The sequence below is a fragment of the Etheostoma spectabile genome, chromosome 20 (genome assembly GCF_008692095.1).
Source record: "Etheostoma spectabile isolate EspeVRDwgs_2016 chromosome 20, UIUC_Espe_1.0, whole genome shotgun sequence".
In the NCBI taxonomy this organism is placed as follows: domain Eukaryota; kingdom Metazoa; phylum Chordata; class Actinopteri; order Perciformes; family Percidae; genus Etheostoma; species Etheostoma spectabile.
The window spans coordinates 20,403,922-20,429,854 of NC_045752.1; the positions used below are offsets into that span (position 1 = coordinate 20,403,922).

At 42.1% G+C, this 25,933-nt stretch overlaps 1 protein-coding gene and 1 long non-coding RNA gene across 2 annotated transcripts in view; one reads left to right on the top strand and one right to left on the bottom strand.

Moving 5' to 3' along the window:
* LOC116670092 (uncharacterized) overlaps positions 1 to 8,359 on the top strand; it is an 8,533-nt gene extending 174 nt beyond the window's left edge. The window contains exons 2-3 of the long non-coding RNA XR_004326942.1: positions 1,985 to 1,989; positions 8,055 to 8,359. This is a non-coding gene — a long non-coding RNA (uncharacterized LOC116670092). The remainder of the gene's footprint in view (positions 1 to 1,984; positions 1,990 to 8,054) is intronic.
* Positions 8,360 to 10,293: 1,934 nt separating this feature from the next.
* Positions 10,294 to 25,933, bottom strand: part of LOC116670090 (tyrosine-protein kinase SRK3-like) — an 89,980-nt gene continuing 74,340 nt past the window's right edge. The window contains exons 5-8 of the mRNA XM_032500398.1: positions 24,957 to 25,115; positions 16,189 to 16,370; positions 14,630 to 14,786; positions 10,294 to 12,643 (exon numbers count right to left, since the gene is read on the bottom strand). Of these exons, the coding sequence (XP_032356289.1) occupies positions 12,444 to 12,643; positions 14,630 to 14,786; positions 16,189 to 16,370; positions 24,957 to 25,115 (698 nt within the window). The 3' untranslated portion in view covers positions 10,294 to 12,443. The remainder of the gene's footprint in view (positions 12,644 to 14,629; positions 14,787 to 16,188; positions 16,371 to 24,956; positions 25,116 to 25,933) is intronic.

Genomic DNA, 25,933 nt, shown 5'->3' on the forward strand with positions numbered 1-25,933 from the left:
GGAGACTGTGTACAAGCTGATATGTAGGTCTATCTGATTATTTATATTATATATTTATTCCTACTGCACTTCCCCTCATGTCTCTTCTAGGTACTGTCTGGGGTGCTGCAAACTGTTCGGGCGAAAACTGCCTCTGAGACGGAACCCCCACCCTGAATCTCTTCCACCCGGTCATCACACATTTTCCCAGACCATCCATCAGATGACATCCACATCAATTCTGCACTTTCATAATGTTCATCTGCACATTCATAATGTTCATTAAATCTTTACCTAACACATGGTTGTGATGTGGTCCATGCTAGTGAATATGTAATTGATGCAGCTGTTAGCAGTGTTGTGTGGAGCCCTTAAATTCTCGAAAAGGAAAATCAATTTTCTGTCACATGAATTTAACAATTAAATCCACACATAGAAGTATTTTATTTAGAAAGGACAACACACATTATTCAACATTTCTGTAAATGCGCCAGTGTTAGCCAAGCGGCTAATTTTCAACTGTAGTCCTTTGGCCAGATGATTATAGACCATGGCAGCAGGAAGCAACAAAAACATTAATACAGGTTAAACTATGAACACAGTAATCAAAAAGACTTTTTTTCTTTTAGTATGCCATGCAGAGCTGCAACAAGCAACAGGACACTAGCAGAGATGCACATCAACAATAGCTCCAGTTAACATAAGAAGCCAAGCATCAATACAAGTTAATTTTCCATACATACCCAGGGAGTACTGAGAGGGCTATATTTGAATCTGGGCAAGACATCAAACATGTTAGCAACAGATCAACAGTGATATACTGTATAGAAACAATACAGAATTACCTGGGGATTATAAATTATCACAAAGCTAATTTCTCAACAGCCAGGCCTTGAGACTTTGTGTGAAATTTTGGTAGGAGGTGCTGTTTCTTATTTTATTTGAAGTGTGTTCCACATATTGGAAGCTCTACCTGAGAAGCATGATTGACTAAAAGAGCTGGACCTGTAAGGAGTTACACAGTACCCTTTCAGAGCTGAACTAGTGGTTCTATGTTCGCAATTCTTTTGTTTAATACAAATATTGAGGTGGTGAAGCTTTGTCATTCAAGATCTTGAACAATAGGCACATGATATTGTGTTGGATTAGATTAGATTTTCCCAAATAAGGATGGCATTTTTATTAAGGATTTTACAGTGGTGATAAGTATTTTGTTTTCTGTCTAACACTAAGTGTCTGTTCATATACAGAGAGAACAGGCTTAAGAGTTGTATCATTACTCGTTCCAAATTTAAATATTTTTTATTGAACTCTTCATTGCACTCATGCCTTTATATTGTTTCTGTTTAGAGTGTGTATATATTGGTGTGTTTATATTGTTTGGTTGTTTTATATGTGTGAGCACATTGTGAGCAACAATGCTCCAAAGAAAAATTCCTCGCATGTGTCCTCATACCTGGCAAATAAAGCTGATTCTGATTCTGATTCTGATTCTGATTAGCTTGCGTCCAGCTTGTCATGCAATATAGTAGATGGGGAACGATCATTAAATTTAGATACAATTTTACTGCGACAAGGTGGAGTCAAGGATGATACCAAGATATTTCACGTGAGAGACAACTTGAATATTCTCACCAGACACATAGACTTTATGAACACATTCAGATGCTGAGTGTGTTTTTGCAAAAAGACAATTTTCTTTACATTTAGACACAGGTGAGAATGTCCAAGCCATGTGGTAACATTTCCCATTACTGTGTTTAGTTTAGAAGCTGCTTCTTTTTTAGTTTTTGCATGGACGTATATTATAGCATCAATCAATCAACTTTAATTACAGACTTAAGGTCCAGATAAAAAGTACACATAACACATTACAAGAGGGGTACAAACCAAACACATACATACATATATACACACAGACAAAACTGCCTCATCTGCATACATCTGAACTTCACACCCTGTACAAATTGATGGCAAGTCATTTACTTTACCATAAGCTAAACAGGAGAGGTCCTAAGATGGAACCCTGGGGCACAAAAGGTGATGTTTCACTACCCACCCTCACACACTGAACCCTATTTGAAAGATCCAATTCAGCGTGTGTTTGGGGCAAAATTATAATTGGCTAACCTATGACTAAGTATTTGATGGTTAACAGTGTCAAACACCTTTTTAACATCCAAGAATACTGCCCCAACGACACCTCCTTTATCTAGTTTAAAGGGTATATTTACCGTTACCTTTAACTTTACTTTTCTTTAAAAATTATTGTGTTGTATTTTGAATTGCGGATAAAGTAGTAGTTCATTACAATTAATGTTCTTAATTGCATTTTCATAATTACATAATTCCTTAGGTATTCTAAATTGGTTGGGCTTTGCACTTAATGACATGATGCCCATTTTTTTGTGAATTTTCTAACTAAGAGGATTAAATTATGATCTGATAGACCTGTTATCATGTTGAAAGATTTATTTCCTCTTTCTGGTTTGTTGCTAAACATTAGATAAGTTTGTTTTCTGGATGATGGCGTTATCCTAGTCGGTCCCTTTACTAACTGCCTGAAATCAAATTAATTTGTGATTTTTTTGTGTGACTTTTATCATCCCAGTTAATATTAAAATCACCCTTTATAATTACTTCCTTCTCAGAGCAGCATAGCATTTAGTTATAGTATTTAGTCAAAGAATACAGATTTAGCAGAAGGTAGTCTTTGTAAGCCAACAAGAATAAAAAACATTTGCGGTGACAGTTACATTTAAACAAATACATTCTATGTCATTCTCAGGTGAATATTGGATCTCATTGCATGATATATTTAATCTTCAACATGAAGCAGAAAACCTCTACCTCTTACACCTACTCTATCTTTCCTAAAGGCATTAAAGCCGTGAATAGACAGGGCAGAAGATGGGGAGTTTTTATGAAGCCATGTAAATGATTAACTTGTTCACTTTTTTAGTATAATACTGCAAATATTCAAGTGTCCCCCTAGGAGACCTTTAGGTTTAGCACCAAAATCCCATAGTACTTGTCTGATATTTCAGTTTCCGTAGTTTCCTTAATGCTGCATTAAACCTGTGATTTTCCGATCTGAATTGATTGAGCAATGCTGCTGTTGTTGTAACATGAAATACACTCTGCTCCTTCAATGATTTATTTTTCTAGACTGCAGAAAAAGCGGTAGCTTTAAGGTTCTGCATGTGTGCATACTGCCATGGTCTTCCACTCCCTAGTGATTTATAAATCATAAACAGGGAGAATTGTTAGAAGCAACTAGTTTGTTGTGAAGAGACACACAGAAACCCATGTGCTTTTTTGAGGAAAAGCTTTGTTGCTGGTTGTGCTTAACCAGCTGTTCTCACATCAACATGATGTCTGCTAAACCAGACTTTACACCAGCCAATGAAACTAACAAGACATAACTAGTGCAGTTTCACAAGCTGTGTTGCGATGACAAGTTTCTCCAATATCCAAAACAGATAATGACCATTACACACAGCTGTGCAACTTTACATTAGTATAGCAAGTGCTTTACCCATCTGCCTAATTGTCAGTTTTAAAGCTTGAGCCATCCTTGGCATCAATATCTAGAAATATAATTAAGGATTATTTGTATCACTTTTACTTAAATAGACTTTACAGGGCGGCTGAGACTCAAGCCAGGGCCCATAGAGCATGATGGAGGTGGAGGTCATAGTGAGTGAGTTCCGAGCCAGTGCCTGCAAAGCATGGAGGCACCTCCACCAAATAAATAAAATAAAAATAAACATCTTTCAGGATTTCCTTAGTGTTGTCCTTAACTGAGGGTTGTTGCCTGACGAGGTGTCCATTGTCAAGACGACGGCAAGGCATGATCAGTCCAACGAGCAGAATCAATATTCTTAGATTTAGAATTTTTTTTATCTGATTCCAAATCCAATGAGGAAGCGCTACAAGAAGCATTCTTGAATGATTTGAATGACTAAGTGAAAGATGAACTTGCAACCTGTGATGAACCTGATGACCTGTATTGCCATCAAAGCGGCCAGCCACACACTTCAGGCCAGGTCTCCACTCCTTCCACTCCTTCTATCCCCCTGAACCTCACCTCCCCCTAAACAATGTGTCAGCAGAAATTTAACCCTTGTGTTGTCCTCCCGCCCACTACAAATCTTTGTTTTTCTCGGTCCAAAATAAAAATACTTTTTTATATAGTATAATAGTTCCCCCCTTTTCCCAATTTTTTTGTCACTTTTCTTTTGCGCTGTTTTGACCTTTTTGTTATGTTTTCCCCCAACATCTTTTCATGCTTTTTTCAGTCATTTTTGTCACTTTTTTCAATATTCTTTCATTATTATTTTCTTCAAATGCTATAAAATTTAGTAAAACATCCAAATTCAAAGAAAGTTGTGAACTGATCGTTTACTTTACTTGTAAAGAGCATCATATGGAACCATCCACATTGCTTCTTGGATATTTTGGTTGATAAAAACCCCAAAATCTGACATAGAAAGTGTTTGAAAAAGGGTCAAATTTGACCCGAGGTCACCAGAAGGGTTAACTTACCAATGTTTAGACTCTGGTGTACTTGTGTCAGGAACCCATAACTTCCAAGTGTTAACATCAAATCCTAAACTTATTCATTGCCCTGGCATTAAAACTAACCACTCTATATGCCTATTCTTCTATCTGTTGTCCAGAAGACTTAAATGTATTATAGGTACTGTAAGCACAGACATCCTGAACGAATCAATCATTGTGATTGACCTACCACTGTGTCAAAAAGATGAGCCATATTAGGTGGCACCCTAACAACAACTTCATCATCCTGCTCCTCATCTTCTGAAACATATTTGTAACCTTACAGAGGATTTTGAGATCATTGTTTATATATATTTCTATATATATATATATATTTCAAATTATACGCAACTGGAATCCCAATATCTATAGCTGGAATCCCAACATCTCAAACCACTAATTACAAAAGGATTGAATTTGTTTAACATGTATATATAATTTATGCATTTAAATACTTGCTCTTTGACAACAGTTTGTCAAGGTTGCGGATGTACAGGGTTATGCTCTGATAATTGTTATGGGTCAGCTGTTCTTCCCCTGTCTTGTGTGTGTGTTCTCATCCTTTTCCACTGTGTTTCTGTTTGGTTTTTCTGCTTTGCCGGAGAATTCGACAAGGGCCGTGGATTCCTGCTTTAATGTGGTCTGGTTTTTCAATGAAAGCTTCTGCCCAGAATCCTCTAAGGGACCATTCTGTATTCATGGAATGGACCATCGGAGAAAACTAGGGGAGGGTCATGTCTTTTTGTTTCATTTAAATAGCAGAATTTCACTGTCATGACATATCTATGACGTGGGTAATGACGTGGGTAATAACGTGGGTATGACGTGGGCCACAGGTGGTGAAGTTGGCGTGGGAAGAATGGAGATATGCAGGCTGGATGGTGCAGAGCAGCCATTGGTGGTCTGGACTGATCACAAGAACCTGGCTTTCATCCAATCAACTAAGAGACTCAACACCTGCCAAGCCAGATGGTTCTTCAGCAGGTTTAATTTCACTTTGACTTACCAACCGGGTTCCTGTAACCTGATTGCTTTGTCTCGCCAGTTCACTGATTCTGATGAGACCGGCGAGCCTGAAGCTGTCCTGCCGTCCTTCTGTTTGGTGGCTGCAGTTCGGAGGGAGATTGAAGCTCTCGTCCAGACGGCCCAAGGTACAGACCCTGGACCTGGAGATGGATCACCCAACCTGCTCTATGTTCCAGCATCTGAAGTGCTACATTGGGTCAACACCTCACTCTTCGCCTGGGATGTCCCATACCCTTTCGTTGCTTAAAAGACACTTGGCCGTCAGTGGAAGTAGATGTCCAGGCTTACGTGGGGGCCTGTACCATCTGTACACAGAGTAAAGCCTCTCACCAGTATCCCTCGGGTCTTCTGCAATTTATCTTGGTTCCTAGTCGCCCCTGGTCCCATGTAGCTCTGGACTTTTTTACTGGTCTACCTAAATCTGAAGGTAATAATACAATACTTACTATTGTGGACAGATACTCTAAGTCTCCCCACTATGTAGCATTATCGAAATTACAGACTGCCACTAAGACAGTGGACCTCATAGTTCAACATGTATTCCGTCCCCATAGAATACCTATCAGTCTATTATCAGGATTCCATCCACAGTCCAACGGCCAGACAGAAAGGGGCCAATCAGGACCTGGAAGCGTCTCTTTGCTGTGTGGCTGCTCAGCATCCGTCCACTTGGCCTAAACATCTTCCATGGATCAAGTATGCTCCCAATTCCCTGACCACTTCTCGCCTCTCTCCTTATGAGTTATCCCTGGGATTCCAACCAACCTGTTATGGGTCAGCTGTCCTTCCCCTGAGAAGCAGAGGACACGGAGGCGAGCAGATGGGCTGGAGCAGTTGCAGCTGTGACGAATTGTCAGAAGTGCAGGTAAACACGTGGTCATGCAGATCGGAATACGTCGTCAGAGGCCAAAGTAGCAGGGGGAATGCAGCCACCTAAATGGAAGATTCAACGCCTGTGTACAGATAAGAAAAGGAAAGCCCTCCAGCTGTCCTCTTTGAACTTGTGTGTCGTACTTGACTGAAAGCTGCCCTTATTCCTCCCCCAGTGTCTGCCGTGTGGGTATCGCAACGCGGAGCGTTGAAAAGGAGGAAAAGCCCAGGCTGCCCTCCAGACACCTGAATAAAGGATTCAACGCTTGTGTACAGATAAGTAAAGGAAAATCCTTGCTACCTTCTTGAGCGTATGGAAAAGAACTGGCTTAAGTGTTACCCTTGACTAAAAGCTGCCCTTATTCCTCCCTCAGTGTCTGCGGTGGGGATATTGCAACGCGGAGTGGCAAAAGGGAAGAGGAGCCCAGGCTACCCTCAGCGGAACCGGCCGCTCCTTTTGTGTTCGGCAGACTGTCGGACAGACTTGGAACTATTGACCGGAAGATTGGGCTGCCATTTTCAGCCTTTAGATTTTTATTTTAAACGGAAGAACTGTTTTATTTTAATTTAAAATAAAGCGTTAAATTAAGTAGCGGTCTGGTCTCGGTCCATTATTGTTAGTGGAAATAATTGCTGGTATTTTCTTTAAACGGGCACATCAACTCCTGGTGTGTCATGTTCTTTTTTTCCACCCTATTTGTTTGTATTGTGGTTTACACCACCTGAAAGTGGCAACCGGCGTGGCTTGAGGAACTAGGTCAAGGGGTGTGGCCATTCATTCCTGCACAGTAACCTACATAGCTGCAGCACCTGATTCACCTCAGCAGTACATATACCTGGGCTGATCACCTCATCGGCGCCAGATCAATGGTACTGCCCGCCTCGAGTCTCAGTCCAGCCTTGGATTTCTCCACAGCCTGCCCGCCTCAAGCTTTCGTCCCGTCAGGGAGTTTCTCTATCTTGATTTCAACTTTCAATGTTCCCTTAGGTACATTAAAAGACCTTTTAAACTGTATGTGTGGTTGTGTTTTGGTTCTGAACTGTGAGTGTAACCATGTTTACCATTGGCCTCTTGTCGTTCCATAGTAAAAGGTCCGTCAGTGCTAGGAATATTTTTAATCTGAGCGCAATCAGGATAAACCATGCTTAGTTTGCTTCTTCCAGGTCTGGGTTGAAATCTTGAATTTTTTTACTTTTTTTGTGGCAGCTGCCTATAATTTGTCAGATGACCACTGTGGTTTCACGTTTTGGGGGAGATATTTCCTGCTTACATGCTTAAAGCCATCTTTGTTCTTCAGAACACCAACTGATAACCAGAGAATTTACGGAAGGCAGAAGTTAACCAGGGTGCAAAATTTACTTTTTGGAATGTTATTGTATTAGCTACTCAATAGATTACCGTTGTTTTCAGGCTGGTGACTGAAGCCAATCTACAAAAAAACAGCCACTTGCACATTTCACCTACATGATGACGTTTTGTATAAACTTTTTATTGATTTTGAATCGGAGGGATTTTGATTGCTATTAGTCTGATTTAAAGACTTATTCAACATACATACTGTCTATGTGCAAACCACATGTTTTGTGGCTGATAGTGACGTTTAGAAGTCACAAAGACTACATCTGTTCAGATCATAGATCATCTACAGACTGCTGTTAACATCAGCAACAGATTACATGTAGAGCATTTTGACAGCTACTCTGTCATAATTAAAACAACTGAAGACTGTATACAAGCTGATATGTAGGTCTGATAACATTTTCTTAAATCGGAATCGCACCACAGTGTTTCTTTGACTTCCTGTTCAGCCTGAAGGCTGCTGGAATTGACTGGAAACTGTCCCACTTGAGAGCCGATTTTGTCATACCCTGCCTGCTCTCCTCCACTTTTTCAGGCGAAGCGCAGTTCATCTCCAACGCGCCTAATTACTCCAGACTCTGTCACTTCCTGTTTGCCACTTGGACCCAGATCCCTGCTTGACGATGAGAACAGGTGAATGAAACCTTTGGTAAATCCACTAACCTAAAATAAATGACTTGAAATTAACTGTTTGTGTGTTGTATTTATCCAACCATAATTTCTTGTCTTTCGACTAGTACTTAAATTAACTGAAATAAAATGACAAACCATGTGTTTATTGATGCAAGCCCACATGCTAATAGCCAGCTTAAATGAAGACATGGGGTAGCCCCATGACAGACATAGATAAATATTTTCACCATGTTCACAGGCAGTTTTAACCCTTCATGTTACAATGTAGTAACGTACATAAGGCAGCTCAGTCATACTGTATATAATAATACCTTTGGACAAACAAATCGGAGTCCCAGGATCTCCACCTTCAGTTCCAGAACTTGTAAAAGTGACTTCAAATACAAAACTGCCATCACACCCACAGGAACAGCAAAATTTGGGCTTGTTTTCCATACTAACGCCACAGAAAGGACTGTACATTGTAATCTGAAAAATATAAAGGAATGTGTAATGCTGCCTGTTCTTTCTTTACAGAGGAGTCTGTGTACTCATGCTGTCAAGCAACATCTTCATTAGCTTGGTTCTCATTTTAGATTAACCATTAATTAAACCATTTTTAATTTATTTTTGGGTTATTTGGCAAATGATCTTAAATTTGACAAAATGCCAGGCTACCTAGTTAGCAAATGCTAGTTGCACAGCAGCAATAGTAATGTCCAAATCCTGCAATATCAATGTAATTAAATGACATGCAAAACGTAATAACACTTACATTTTACCCTAACGTTACACTACTAACTAGTAGTAGTAGTACTAATAACTGGTAGTAATACTACCGGTTTTCTACTGATACCAAGCTTAATGCTAATCGGTGAAGTATCCCTTTAAGTTGCTGTGCAGTGGCTTCTCAGGGCCACCATAGATCAATACTAGTGATGACTAAACTAAAAGCTGTGTATGGTTAGTTTATGGAACAGGAAAAGGATATTAGTTCAAGCAGCAATTATGACATAAAGACCTAATACGATATGAATGTTTCTAGTATTGGCGCCCTCTAGTGTCCCTTGCTGTAATAACGCATAATGGTGCCATGTTCAGGTTGGGTTGGTGTCACCGAGGAGACTGGGGTTCATGTCACATCCAACATCACCAGAAATTCAGAAGCGTCTGATTTAAACCCAAACCATGACGTTGATCTAAACTTATTTCAGTTGGTTTTGTGCCTAATTATATCCAAACAAAACCACGACAGTTATGATCTCTGGTTTATATGATGAGAAAAAGCTTGTGTAGGTCATATTAGAGGGTAGGAAGAAATGACTGATATCATCGAATAGTTTGGAGGACTGGTTGTTTTCATGAGACAGGTGAGAAGGAGAGGGACGAGTTGGTAAAAAGTTGCAAACAAAATCCTGCATGTACTGAAATGTTGCCATTAAATATATCTTTTGTAAGTTAGAAAATTTGCAGGAGATGTTTACAACTTAGTTTATAGAAAATCTATCGGAAAACTTTGGAAGTCAGTATAATAAAATGAAAACCAAAAAAACATTATTTTTTGAACTTATTATTTAACTGACAGACCTTCTCAGTCAGTATCTGGTTGCAAAGCAAATTTATATCAAAAGCACTTAAGCTGCGCTTAAAAATATTTTTGTCATTCAGTAGATAGACAACAGCATTGTTCTAGCCACCTTTAAGGGTTTAATTTACACACCTAAACTTCAAATGTGTGTCACTGTGAGGCGAGTTTGCACCGCATGAAGTTCTAGTTTCATCCCACATTATTTCCATTTGTATTTAGTGTAATACGTGGATTTATTTGAATGCACATGACAAAGAGAGCAGATTATATGCTAAAAATCACAGACACATTTCAAAACAATACTTAAAATATTTTATTGCACTACTGGTGTTTGGTACCTGATGGCACTCAGCCTAACATATACAACTCAATCTTGTGATTTGGTGATTATGGCTAAAGTTTCCTGAACTTGGCTTTGTCTGCTGTATATTCTCATGCATAAAAGACAAAAGTTGCATTGTTTTCAAATTGCAATGCAAAACTGCAATGCCCCCCCACAAATAAAAAGACATTTCCAGACTGGACATATCCAGAATTACTTTTTGTAGTTCTTCACAGTCCATGGTTTGAAGTATAGTCTGTGGACAGTCTGTGGCGTAAACATAGGCACTCTAGTTGTATCTGGCCATCACTGTGGGCCTCTAAAAAAAGTGTGATCGCTTTAAGCCTGTACACATGGCTCTGTAGCCCACCGGCTTTGGGTCAGCCCCCAAAAAATATCACAGGAGGATAAAAAAAATTCCCATGCTATTCTGTATTAGATATGTAACATGTTGCCAAAACCTTCTCAAATTCCTGTAACAGAAGGCAGGCTGAATTAAATACAATATGCTTGTGGTTAATAAAAAGACTGACATTGTTTAGCTACGTTAATGGCTCAATGAAAAAAAATGTTGAAAGAATGACAAATGGTGAGAATCAAATGGTTTACCTACTGAACAGTGGCTATTTTAGGACATCTCAGACTTGACAGCTTGTCAGACTCAATTGTACTTGTGCTTATCTGTTTTGAGCTCAGTCCTGACATGCTAAAAGTGCTAACATGCTAATGATTGTCAATTTCCTGCCAGCTTAATAGGTTACTAAAGCGCTAATATTTGGCGTATGAGGTAATTGAGAAGCTACCATGGCAACATTAGCATGTTTGCATTGTTGTGGGCATGAAAGCTGATAGGTCAACATTTTGGGAAGCTACTTGGTATGCTGGTGCTGCATTGGCTCATGTGTTTAAACCAATCCCTGTACACTTAAGTCAATTTAAGTTCCTTGTCTGCTGGGATTGTATCTACTAAAGCTTAAAAAGAAAGACGTATTAAAGACTAGGATTGTTCCAAGTTCTTGCTTTGCGGACATGATGCAAAGGGCGGTTCTTAGAACAATGAAAAAGTTCCTCTTGTCCTAAAACGCCTTCAAAAACAACCTTTATTCTTCTAATTTACTGTCATGTACTCTGAAAAATGAGGGGAAAGAAATGCATATTCCAGTGATAGAGTTGGATACCTGCATGCCACAATAATAAAATAAAAGAGTTATTGGTCACTGCAATCCTTCAGTGATACCTTTACACTATCCAATCATTTAATCACCAGCTGAATCTGATGATAGTTTGTTCTTTAGTTCATAACAAGATAGAAGTGTTGGACAAGAAGAAATTGTGGCTTGGCGCTATGTGAACAGCAATGTGATCACCAGAGTTGTTAGATTTGTCCTTTGTGGAGTGTGATGGTCTGTACTAAATATCATGCCAATCAGTTCAACCCCCCCCCGTGTTGAGATATTTCACTGTAACCCAAAGTGTTACCAACAGAGCAAGCCACATCAGCATCTTATGCACCGTACCGCTAGCATGGCTAAAAACCCAGCAAGGACTTAATTATTGCACATAATCAATTTTAGCACAGTCAAAAGACAGGCAATTGACTTAAAGTCCTGACATAGGATATTATAACATTTCAAAGTGTGCATATTGAGACATGGCACAGAAATAAAACATTATTTATAAAACACAAAATGGTACAAAATTAAAAACAGTTAGTTCTGTGACTGTGCAGAGGGTTTTATTGGTCAGTGTTTTTTTTATGTAGGAGTGTATACTCACCTGTCTTAGACTATTTTTAGCCTTTCATTTGTCTACCTTGCTTTCTTTCAGCTTAAGAAATAAAGGATTCCTTATATTTCCTCCTTGATTTGATGAGCATCTTCTCCGGCTTGAACCTTTTACTTGTGTTTGTTCGCTTCTGATGCTCTCCTCTCTGTGTCCTGTCACACCTTGGTGTTTTTAAAGTAATTATACCCTGTTGTGGAAGTGGATTTCATGCGGGAGGAGAATATTCCTTCCCTACTATTTCTCATCCACCTATCCCTTCATAATTGCAGTCCATGCTGCTGCTGGTGACCAGATGATTGGCTCTCAATGTCCTCTTCTTCGTCCATATCTCCTTATTTCTATACTTCTATAGTCTTAAAATAGATCCTGGCATATATTGTATCCAAATGGCTGTGTAGCGCATGGAAGGAGGGTCTCTTCGAGGGCTCAGCGGCCCAGCAGTCCATCATGATGCGGTAAATATTCTGAGGACAGCGCGTTGGACAGGGCAGCCGAAACCCAGATGACAGCAGATCCAACACTTCCTTGTTGCTTTTTCCTAAAAGAAAGATATACCATAACAGTATAAGAGTTAAAGTAGTGTACTTATTTCTTAATCTTTGTTTTTGCAGGAAGGGATATTCCACTCTGCAAATAGCCAGCAACCACAACTGTGATAACATCAGGATTTACGGCAACAGCTCGACTTTGAAAGGTAAAGTCAACATGACACATAATAAATCAAGATATTCAGTTATCTTGGATTAAAAAAATAACTAAATGATAAGTTTGGTGTTTCTCAATGTGTTTTTTTCCTTGAAAATACCAAAACCAACAATGTGTTAGTCGGTCTCTCAATACTTTCTGACTTCCTGTTCAAGCCCAGGCATAAAGATTTAAAAACACAAATATATATTTCAACAGTAATTTTACTTAAACAGCTGCTCACTGTAGTTTTTATCAAACAAACAGGAGGAAATTGTTGAGAACTATTTTCAGCGGCGGATGAATCCACATTTGGTGCTCAGGGAGTAGTTGTGGTAGCAGAACGGTGTGTGTGAGACTGAATTAAAATAAACGGTACCACTTTGTAATAACCAACATTAATAAATGGTAATTTGATTAATTTAACAATGAAATCATGATCTATAAGGTTTACTAATTATTACTAATGTTATATTTGTTATTTTATTATTAGTAATATGAAATAATTAGTTTATACATTGATAGATAGTTAATACTTTGTCAAAAGTTAATAACTGTTTTGGAAATCACCTATAAGTATTATTTGGACGGCTATTATAACTTGCAACCACTGCTTATAATAATAAGTTAATGATTAACAAGTGCCAAATACCAACCCTGTACAATTACAGGGGAAACACTGCTGCCCTCTGCCTGTATTTCATTTTTAATTTGGACAGCCTGGACGTTTATGGGTGTCAACAAAGAGCCTTCGGACCCAGTGTGGGTGTCTATCCCCCAGTCGTATACCCAACCCCCACCTTGCCCCTCACTCCTAATTTCCACTGGGTGTGGAATGGCTGCAGATCCGCTTCTGAATGGCGGCGGAGTCGTTAGGTTTCTAATAAAGTCAATGTGTGTATTTCCACTGACTGCTGAGCGGCTGCGTCCCGACTCTGTCCCAGCTCCGACGAACCCCAGCCCTCCGGAGCAGATATGCAGAGCTTCTATTGGCAGGACGCCAAAGAGCTCCGCAACAACTGACCACACAATAAAGGGACAGGAAGTCGAGTACAGAAACAAAATAAAACATCTGGTTAATTTTCAAAATAAATTAGACCGTGCTCATATCTCCCTGCACTACAGCTTGAAAACAGAACAGAGTTGTTCCCCCTCTACTCCTCTGGATGGAAACAAACTATTGTTGGCTTCGTGGTTCTATTCTACGTTATCTCGCAGGACTTAATGTGGGTCCTCGTGACTTCAGCTGTCAGTCATGGCCAAAGCCGTTCCTCAACAAATCCGGACCTGGTGGGTGTTGACGGACGGTCGCAGCACGGAGCCGACGCGCAGCCGTTCTGCGTTTCATACCAACGCACTACAGGTCCAACTGACACACACACACACACACACACACACACACACACACACACACACACACACACAGTCATAATGCATTTACTCATCAGGTGGCACCTTCCTGCAACAATCAGAAAAATAACATTTTGTTGACTGATTGCTGCTTTGTCCAGAGCTCCCTTTCTTTATTCACTCTCTAGCTCATTCGACCGCCATTGTGTTCTCTCTCTCTCTCGCCAACTTCAACACAGTAAGCCAAAACGCACATACATCATGCCTTCAAAGCACACAATAAGCAGAGAATTGTGTAACCACCCATCATTTGCACACCCAGTACGTCCATTGCATTTTAACACTCATAAGTCCATGAGTAACGGAGAGTTGTGCATACTTCCAATTCTTTCCCACTGCTTGATAAAACAGGTAACAGGCTCCCAACAATCTGCTGGAAAGCTCTGTAGTTAATATAGCTCCATCAAAAAAGTAGAAGTCAACACTCTACCATCATAAGGCATCTTGCCCCGTGACATCATCTCGTACAGCAGGACCCCAAACGACCAGATATCTGATTTTACAGAGAAGCGCTGGTAAATTGCTGCTTCGGGAGCTGTCCACCTCACCGGGATCTTTGTGTTTCGACTGGCTGTATACACACTGTCCTGTAGAGAGAGATGAGAAGGGGTTAACAGAATATATATATATACATATACACACTTGGACTAGTTGAACTGTGTAGCCTTTTGTGTTTCTCATATTTAATACTACATTTCCAACAGACTCAATATACAATTATGTAATATGAAAGTTGTTTCACACTTAATTATATTCACATATTTTGTGTGCAGAAATAGTACAAGACAGAAAATCCATACATGGTGTATGTGTTCCTCTTAAAGGGATATGTCAAACTTTTGGTTGTATGAGTTTACCTCCTGTAGATGGGGGTTGGAAAAACATGTTGGAGAAACAGGCAGCATTATGCTCTCAGCATGCTCTCTTCAAAGCTACCACACTTTAACAAGCACAGAAAAAAAACACTGTTTTAACAACAACAGTAATTGTACCTTGCAGAACAAGTGGGTTGCTGGTCTATTGCTGCCTCCATCGGTTAGTTATTGTGTGAAAAAAGTGATTTTGAACAAACCCTTTTAAACACCAAATCACACAAAAACACAAACAAACGGTTTGAGGCAACAACTCCCATTGTGTTCTGTGAGGTAAAATGACTGTATTTGTCAAAGGAGTCTGGTGGAAGAGAGCAGAGATAACAGCTTCAGTTCCCCGTCGTGAAAAGCTGTCTGACAGAAAGGAAGAGGGCTGAAAATATTCTAAATATAGCGTCCACTTAAACTAAATGTTTTCTTAGGTGTCTAAAATTTGTTGAGCTGCTGCCCCCGTCCACAGCAGGACATTACTTGGCTTCTGTGTTGGTACTCCTGCCTGCTTCTCCAAACTGGGGGCATGCCATCTACTGTAGCTAACACACTGACTATGGAGAAGTAGCTCATGCAATCACACATCAAAACATCTGAACTATCCCTTTGATGTCTTCACCATGCAGATGACATTGAAATTACTATATTTTATCAACAATAAAGGTTTCAGATTTTTATCCTTAAACAGAAACATGTTGATTAAAAACAGCCAATGTATATTTAGACAGGTAATGTTGAATAGCTAACAGGATTAAATAAGTTAGTTTCTCATTTACAAGTTAAAATGCAGCAGATAAGGTCTTTATGGAGAATCTGATTGATTTACTGTATTTAGTATTGTCTTTTAAGAGATGGCGTCATGATGTTCTGAATTATGCAGATTTGAGTGGACAGATGGAGGATGTAGTTATGCATTCAGTGTACGCGAGGTTACACAGGAACAACAGAGCATACATATACGATACATATTCAAAAGAACATGGGCCAATAATTAGCGTTATTCTAAAATAAGAAAATAGTTCTTGACAAATGAGACAACAAAAATAGCCCCTCTTTCATATGTGTTTCCATGCTGTCTTTCTCTCTTTCTTGCAGGCACACACACACACATGTACAACCTGCTTACCTTAATAATCCGAGCCAGTCCAAAGTCGGCCACCTTGCAGATGAGATCGTCTCCCACCAGGATGTTCCTGGCAGCCAGGTCCCTATGGACGATGTTTCTGTCCTCCAGGTAGGCCATGCCCTCGGCGATCTGACTCCCCATGTAGATCAGATGAGCTGATGTCAGCACCTGGCCTTCAGCAGCTGAAAACACACACATTTTAACCAAATTTAACCAAATCTTCTTTACAATGTCAGGGGTCTTCTTTTCTAAGCCACAAACCCCTAAACTAAGAGAGAGACGGCGCAGGGACCCCCTACTACATACAGTATCAAATAAAGTTACATATAACAGGACGATAATAACATGTAGGGCAGCCTAAAGCTTAAATACATGTATTTTTAATGCATGGAGTACTAAGCTATTACAATAATAATTGTTGGGATGATTTTAAAAATCATGTTTTAATGTTAAACATACTGTACATGTAGCACAGCAAATCCTTAGTATGAACTGTATCTGTGAATGGGTAAGCCTATCATTCATTTATATTTGCTGATAATATGTTGGATTCATGTTGAGACATTTAAATTTTTGAAAAAACTTTCTAAAAATTAACAATAATTTGGTGGCACATATTTCAGCCCATACCCATACCTGCATTAACGCTGAGGACCCCCTAGGGGTCCCGGACCCCCTGTTTTGACGTATGTGAAATGAGTTGTGCTGCTTCCTTAACAGTTCGAATGCATGTGTGTTGTTTGTGTTGTGTTCAAGCAATTAGGGTTAAACTTTAATGCCTAAAGGGGAACTACGCAGTTTTTACCTCTCTGTGCAGTTAAAGTCCATACTGCTCGGCCTGATACAGACAGTGTTGACGATTATAGGGGTCAAAAAGCATATGTTGCAGTGCATTTACAGTACGACTTTACAATGTGCATCTTCACAAGCCAATAAAATAGTTACTGGGTCATCCCGTGTTCTGCACACCCGGTACCAGTGATCGCCCTATGGTGGGAGGTTCAGAGACCATTGTAGCACATTTAATACATTTAAAAATAAATGTATCCATGTGTCATAAAAAAATTCTAAATGGAGTCAGATAAGGCATGGAGGGATTATTTTTGTTTTGTTTTATTAAAGGGACTTTTAGGAAAAGGGATATCTATTTTTTAATTATTATTGATGTGTTTGTGTGGATTAGAGCTGCAAAGATTAATCAATTAGTTGTCAACAATTGAATTAGTGGCCAACATTTTTGATAAGAGATTCAGATTGAGCCATTTTTTTATGAAAAAACGTAACATTTATCTGCTTCCAGCTTGTTAAATTGAAATATTCTCTAGTTTCTTCTCTCCTCTGGGACCGGAAGCTGAATATTTTTGAGTTGTGGACAAAACATGTCAGGCATCCCCCGCTCTGATCCTGTTTGTTGTCTGTCTGTGCATCATTGTTCCTGTTGCTATGCAACCTGGGGAGGTGTGGCCTCCTTCACTCATCACCTGTTCCTGTTCAGCCTAATCACCATCACCTGTTCCTGCTCAGCCTATCACCAGCACCCACCTGTGCTCATCATCATCACCACCAGCTCTTATACCATGACCTGACATCCAGTCCCTGTCGGATCGTTAGTCTTCTCATTCTCCTGCTACGGACCGTCAACATCTTCACCCCGGATTGTCTTCACTCACCTGCCGTCACAGCATTTCCCTCTGTTTCACCTTGGTTGGTCATCTGGTGCAAGGATTAGTATCAATAAACTCTCATTGAACTTCTCCTTGTCTGCGTTTGGGTTATTCTGCCAGCCGGGTCTGACAGAACGATCCGACATACTATGAACCCGCAGACTTGGAGACGGTGAAGCTGGCAGTTTCACACCAGGGCGCTTTGTGGGACAACACGGCGCGCGCTCCAGGAGATCATGAACACGCTCCAGTCACTGACTACAAACATTTCTGGTCTCCAGAACCAGCTCGCCAGTTTGTCCGCTTCGCCTGCACCGTGTCTCTACGGAGCAGGTTACGGTAAGACGCTATTGACTCTGTTCGTGAGCCGTGGGTCCCCACACCGGAGAGATATGAAGGCAGTTTTGGGAAGTGTCGTTCATTTTAATGCAATGTGGACTCGTGTTTGAGCAACAGCCCCGATCCTACGCTACCGACGAGCTAAAAGCGTTTGTGACGGGATTATTAGGAGGCAAGGCTTGGAATGGGCTACAGCTGTGTGGGAGAGCGGCGAAGGGATGGCATTTTCTATTCAGACTTTACGCTGCATTAAGGACATATTTGACCTGCCGGTTCGTGGCAAGGATGCGCGAGACGCCTCTCTTCGCTGCAACAGGGAGTGCGCAGTGTCGCGGAGTACGTTGTTGAGTTCCGTACGCTGGCAGTGGAGAGCCGCTGGAATGATGAATCGTTGAGGCGGCTTACTACAAAGGACTGTGTGAGCAGATGAAGGACGAACTCATTTCTTACCCTGAATCAGCAGGATTGGAGGACTTGATTTCCTTATCTGTTCGGGTGGATAATCGTCGTCTGGAGCGTGGGAGAGAGAGGCGACAGAGGATACCCAATCTGTCACCTACACCTCGCCGAAGGAGAGAGGAGGTTTTCTCGGAATCCGAACCTATGCAGATGGGTCGTCAGCGGTTGTCTGAGCAGGAGCGGCGTCGGAGAAAGGAGTCTGATAGCTGTCTGTACTGCGGACAACCGAACCATTACCTGGCATCCTGTCCTCTGCGGTCGGGAAACTATCAGGCTCGCTAGATGTGGGGAGTATTCTGGCGAGTCACACTTCTAGTTCTCCCCACCCTCACCTTCGAGCACCTTTTCACGCCACGATGATTTTTAAAGGACAACCTATTGAGGTACAGGCGCTTATTGACTCTGGAGCGGATGATTGTTTTATGGATTCCGGTTTAGTGGATCAGCTGGGACTTTCTAAGGTAGCTTACCCAAGGGATGGAAGCTACACTTGCATGGAAGACTGATTAACGCATCACTGCCAGGACTGAACCTGTTCAGATGTTACGTCTGGTAATCACTGGAGGAGATCTCCTTCTACGTTATGCCTTCTCCTCTCATACCTTTAGTCCTGGGTTTTCCGTGGCTGATAAGGCATAATCCCGCTATTGACTGGGGTAATAGCAAGATAGTTAGTTGGAGCACGTGGTGTCATGCTAATTGTCTGAAATCTGCTGTTTCTCAGTCTGTTTCTCCCCAGAGGTTGCAGCCTGAGCCGCCTGATCTATCACAAGTACCACAGGAATATCATGTCGTGGGAGATGTCTTCAGTAAGGAACGAGCATTATCCTTGCCTCCACACCGACCTTATGATATGGCCATTGAACTGCTGAAGAACATCTCTTACCCAAAGGGACGACTGTACAACATCTCGAGACCTGAACGGGAGGCTATGGAAACCTACATTAAGGACTCCTTGGATGCTGGAATAATCCGTCCATCTTCCTCGCCTCTGGGAGCCGGATTCTTCTTTGTGGGTAAGAAGGATGGATCTCTGAGACCCTGCATTGACTATCGTGGGCTTAATGACATAACCGTTAAAAATAAGTATCCTCTGCCTTAATGGATCCGCTTTGATTCTCTGCAAGGCTCTGTGATTTTAAACTTGACCTTCGGAACGCGTATCACCTGGTACGGATAGAGGAGGGATGAGTGGGCTGACTGCATTCAACACTCCTATGGGTCACTTTGAATACCTGGTCATGCCGTTTGGACTAACTAACGCGCCTGCTGTGTTTCAGTGCCTTATCAACGATGTCCTCAGGGACATGGTGGGGCAGTTTGTGTTTGTCTACTTGGACGATATCCTTATCTATTCCAAGGATGTTTCGGAGCACAAACAACATGTTCTCCAGGTGCTCCAGAGACTGTTGGAGAATCGACTCTTTGTTAAGGCGGAGAAATGTGCCTTCAACGCTCGCACCACCTCCTTCCTGGGGTACATCGTGTCTGAGGGTCAAGTCCAGATGGATCCGGAGAAGGTACGTGGAGTGTTGGAGTGGCCTACGCCGGAGACCAGGAAGCAGCTTCAGCGTTTCCTCGGATTTGCCAACTTCTACCGACGTTTCATACGGGATTACAGTCGGGTGGCCGCCCCTCTGACCGCCTTGACCTCAAGTCTCAAGGATTTCGCTGGAGTATTGCTGGAGGACGCCTTTTGGAGTTGAAGGGTCGTTTCACCTCGGCACCGATTCTCATCAACCGGAGTGTCCCGTCAGTTCGTGGTCGAGGTGGATGCTTTGGACGTCGGGGTTGGTGCTATCTTGTCCAACGTTCGGCTAAGGACGGGAAGCTCCATCCTGCGCCTTTCTGTCTCGTCGTCTGTCCCCTGCGGAGAGGAACTACGACGTGGGAAATCGCGAGTTACTGGCCGTGAAGCTCGCATTGGAGGAGTGGCGACATTGGTTGGAGGGTGCCTCTCAACCATTTGTGGTCTGGACCGACCACAAGAACCTGGAATATGTCAGGTCGGCCAGACGACTCAATCCCCGGCAGGCCCGATGGGCACTGTTCTTTGGACGTTTTAACTTTTCCCTCACTTTCAGGCCCGGTTCTCGGAATGGCAAGCCTGATGCCTTGTCCCGCATGTATTCCGTGCTGGAGGAGAAGGAAGTGGAGCGTGAAGTCATCTTGCCTCGGGACAAGGTCATCGGCGCTGTCCTTTGGAGGGTTGAGGAGGAAGTATTGGCCGCTCTGCACAACCAACCAGACCCAGGTAACGGACCTCCGGGGCGACTTTTCGTCCCTGAGAATGTCCGCTCTAATGTACTTCTGTGGGCACATTCTGCCAAGACCTCATGTCATCCTGGCGTGGCGCGCACTATGGCCATGCTTCGGCGGCGTTTCTGGTGGCCTGCCATGGGTGAGGATGCTCGGTGTGTGTTCTGCATGTCCTGTTGTGGCTCAGAACAAGGGATCCAATCGCCCTGCTGCGGGTCTTCTGCGGCCACTGCCCATTCCTCGTCGCCCTGGTCGCACTGCGCTGGACTTTGTTACCGGTTTGCCTCCTTCTGAAGGTAACACTGTGATTCTCACTGTGTGACAGATTCAGTAAATTCACCCATTACCTGCCTCTGCCTAAACTTTCCTCTGCCAAGGAGACGGCCATGATTCTGGTGAGGGAGGTTTTCCGTGTTCATGGTCTGCCTTGCGACATGTCTCGGACCGTGGTCCCCAATCACTCGGCGGTCTGGAAGGCTTTGCTCTGCCATCGGCGCCACCGTCAGCCTGTCATCTGGGTTTCATCCTCAAAACAATGGCCAAGCAGAAAGGGCTAACCAGAAGATGGAGACCACACTGCGTTGCCTGGTGTCCGCGAACCACAGCTCCTGGGCATTCAGCTTCTTGGGTGGAATATGCTCACAACACGCTCCCTACGTCGCTAATGGTATGTCTCCTTTTCAATGCGTATATGGTTATCAACCCCCTTTGTTTCCGTCTCAGGAGAAGGATCTGGCGGTGCCGTCTGTTCAGGCTCATATCCGCCGCTGCCACAGGACATGGCACCGTGCTCGGACTGCGTTGCTGAGGGTTTCTGGTCAATACCAAACCCAGGCCAATCGCCACCGCATTCCGGCCCCACGGTACTCTGTTGGGGACCGGGTGTGGCTGTCAACTCGGGACTTGCCCCTGCGGACTGAATCTCGGAAGTTGTCACCCCGGTTCATTGGGCCGTTCACTGTGGAACGCCTGATTAATCCTGCGGTGGTCAGGTTGACACTGCCTCGCTCACTCAAGGTACATCCTGCTTTCCATGTTTCTCGGCTGAAACCTGTTCTGCTTAGCCCCCTGTTGCCCCCTCCAGCTCGTCCTCCACCTCCGCGTGTGATCGATGGGGGTCCCGTTTACACCGTCAATCGCATCATGGACTCCCGTCGGCGGGGTCGTGGGTTTCAGTACCTGGTGGATTGGGAGGGGTACGGACCGGAGGAGCGGAGTGGATACCTCGTCGCCAGATCTGGATGATGGTCTGCTACGGGACTTTTACGTCGCCAGCCGGTGCTCGGGTGGTCCGCCTGGAGGCGGTCGTCGGAGGGGGGGTACTGTCAGGCATCCCCCGCTCTGATCCTGTTTGTTGTCTGTCTGTGCATCATTGTTCCTGTTGCTATGCAACCTGGGGAGGTGTGGCCTCCTTCACTCATCACCTGTTCCTGTTCAGCCTAATCACCATCACCTGTTCCTGCTCAGCCTAATCACCAGCACCCACCTGTGTCTCATCATCATCACCACCAGCTCTTATACCATGACCTGACATCCAGTCCCTGTCGGATCGTTAGTCTTCTCATTCCTGCTACGGACCGTCAACACTCTTCACCCCCGGATTGTCTTCACTCACCTGCCGTCACAGCATTTCCCTCTGTTTCACCTTGGTTGGTCATCTGGTGCACGGATTAGTATCAATAAACTCTCATTGAACTTCTCCTTGTCTGCGTTTGGGTTATTCTGCCAGCCGGGTCTGACAAAACAAGACATTTGAGGACGTCATCCTGGACTTTGGGAAAAACTGATTCACATTTTTCACCATTTTTTTTACATTTTATAGACCAAGCAACTAATCCATTAATCAAGAAAATAATCTACAGATAAACTGACAATGAAAATAATTGTTAGTTACAGCCCTAGTGTGGCATGTTGTCTTTAATTGCTGCATGATGGGTGAAAAGTCCAAGACAAATTTAACAATAAAGTTAATCTTGAATCTTGAATTAAGGTACAATAACCAGCCTGGTGAGTAAAAATATCCTAAAGTCAAGTGCCAATTTCATTTGCATTATTTTCATCCATCCATCCAATTCAATTCAATTTCAATTCAATTTTATTTATAGTATCAATTCATAACAAGAGTTATCTCAAGACACTTTACAGATAGAGTAAGTCTAGACCACACTCTAAAATTTTCAAGGACCCAACAGTTCTAGTAGTTTCCTCCAGAGCAAGCAACAGTGCGACAGTGGCGAGGAAAAACTTCCTTTTAGGCAGAAACCTCGGACAGACCCAGGCCCTTGGTAGGCGGTGTCTGACGGGCCGGTTGGGGTTAGTGGAAATAACAAAAATAGAAAAAATAGTAGTTTGTAGCAGTTCTTTGTAGTAGTTCATGGCATAGCAGGGCACTGTGCAGCATTACAAGGCACAGCAGGATGTAGCTGGGCACCGCAGAGTGTGGCAGATGAACATGGCACCGCAGAACGTGCGGTGCCATCCATCTTCATCCGCTTATTTGGTGTCGGGTCTCAGGGGGAGCAGCTCCAGCAGGGGACCCCAAACTTTCCTTTCCAGAGCCACGTTAACCAGCTCCCACTGGGGGATCCCGAGGCGTTTCCAGGCCAGGTTGGAGATATAATCTCTCCACCTAGTCCTGGGTCCTGTGCAAAGCCTCCTCCCAGCTGGATGTGCCTGGAACACCTCCCTAGGGAGGCCCCCAGGAGGCTTCCTTACCAGATACCTGAACCACCTCAATTGGCTCCTATTATGTTTTTTGATATTAGATTACATTTCAGTACAAGAGCTTGTTGCATAAATGCACACTTCAGCAGGTTGTGCTTAAAGAGCAAGTGACTCTAAATGACTCATAAAGCTGAATATTTGTTATGATAGAGAAGCAATGCTATTTAAGGAACACACACACACACACGCCATGAGACATATCCGAGTCAAACCCTTCCACTTTGCTTGCTAAGACTCCCTGTGATTGAAGCCTTTATAAAACAACAATATTTCTGTGCAGAGCGCAGCTGCAAGAACACTGATTATAATTCCACTTGGATTGGATTTGAGGAGGAGAGATTTAACTGCCACTTAGCCTAAATACTGTTTCACAGGGATTTCCAAAAAAACTCTGAGGTAAGGGCTGAAATTCTCCGACCCCAACAAAAACTTAACTTAACTTAACTTCCTGTTCTAAACCTATTTGCATATTAAAGAGTAAAAAAGTTATTAAAAGTATTTTATTTTTTATAGTATGTTATTAAGTATTAAAAGTTTAGAAACAGGAAATAAACCTTATTGAGGATATAGACCTGTAACAATTGTTACATGATTGTCTAATTGTCCATTTTCTTTTACATAATTGCGGTTTCTCTGTTCAGATGCAATTACTTGCTAACATTAGCCAAGGTCTTAAGGAGTATGACTGGAAATTGTTGATTTTGTTTAGATATGTCACATTGTAATTATATAAGTAAATATTGGTTGGACTGTTAAAAAGCTATGCTAGTTGTTGGCACTGGAGCTTAAACACATTGACAGCAACCGGTATGACATCGGGGGGTAAAGTGAGAAAAATGTTCATGATAATAAAGAGGCCTGGTTTACTTCATACACTGTGTACACACTGTGTGTAGGATAGTTCTACTAGCATGTACTGTAGCTAGTACACTGACTATGGAGAAGTAGCTCATACAAGCACACTTCAAAACATAACAAATTTGATATATATATACATATATATATATATATATAGTATATATACACCCACGTATATATATACATATATACATACACACACACACATATATATATGTACACACATATATATATATATATATATATATATATATATATATATACACATATACACACATATACACACACATATATACACATATACTTGCTTTATACATACACATATGTACTGTATACATATATACCCATATATACTCATATATATACACATATATACAGTATTTACACAAATACAGTATATACAGTATATACAGCATATACACATATGTATGTGTGTGTGTGTGTGTGTGTGTGTGTTTCACTCACAAGTGAGGTAAGACTTGAGGCTTCCTTTGCTCATGAGCTCGGTCACAATGTAGACCGGCTCTCCTCTGGAGCACATGGCCAGCAGCTGGATCAGCTTCGGGTGGTGGAGGCTCTTCAACGCCTGAACCTCCTTCACAAACTCGTCCTGCTTCGTGTCCTCTGGAGGAGCAGAAACAGAATTATAGGTGAATTTAATCCTCATTTCATTATCCTGCTTGTCCTTTTGTTCCCTGTTTTTGCTGCTTTCATGTCATTCATTTTGCTTTACGTTCATAGCTTTTATCTTAACAAACACGCCTGTCTTCTCTCACTGCTCCACGCAGCTTCCCACATTTCTACAAACTGTCCCCCATTTCCATAATTTATATTCTCACTCTCAGAAGCTACGTTTCCCTTGGTGTGTGTGTGTGTGTGTGTGTGTGTGTGTGTGAGTGTGAGTATACCTGTGAATAAGCGCTTGTGGTTGTATACAGTCATGGACAAAATCATTGGCACCCCTGGAACTTTTCCAGAAAAGTGTTGCAATGACAAGTGTTTTGATATACACATGTTTATTACCTATAAGTGCATTGGAACAGCACAAAAAAGCAGAAGAAAAAAGGCAAATTTGACATCATTTTACACAAAACTCAAAAATTAGGTTGGACAAAATTGTTGGCACCCTCAACTTAATATTTGGTTACACACCCGTTGGAGAAAATAACTGAAACCAATCTCTTCCTATAACCATCAACAAGCTTCCTACACCTCTCAACTGGAGTTTTGGACCACTCTTCTTCTGAAAACTGCTCCAGGTCTCTCAGATTTGAAGGGTGCCTTCTCGCAACAGCAATTCTGAGATCTCTCCATAGATGTTCTATGGGATTTAGATCCGGACTAATTGATGGCCACTTCAGAATTCTCCAGCGCTTTGTCTCCAACCATTTTTGGGTGCTTTTTGAGGTATGTTTCGGGTCATTGTCCTGCTGAAACACCCA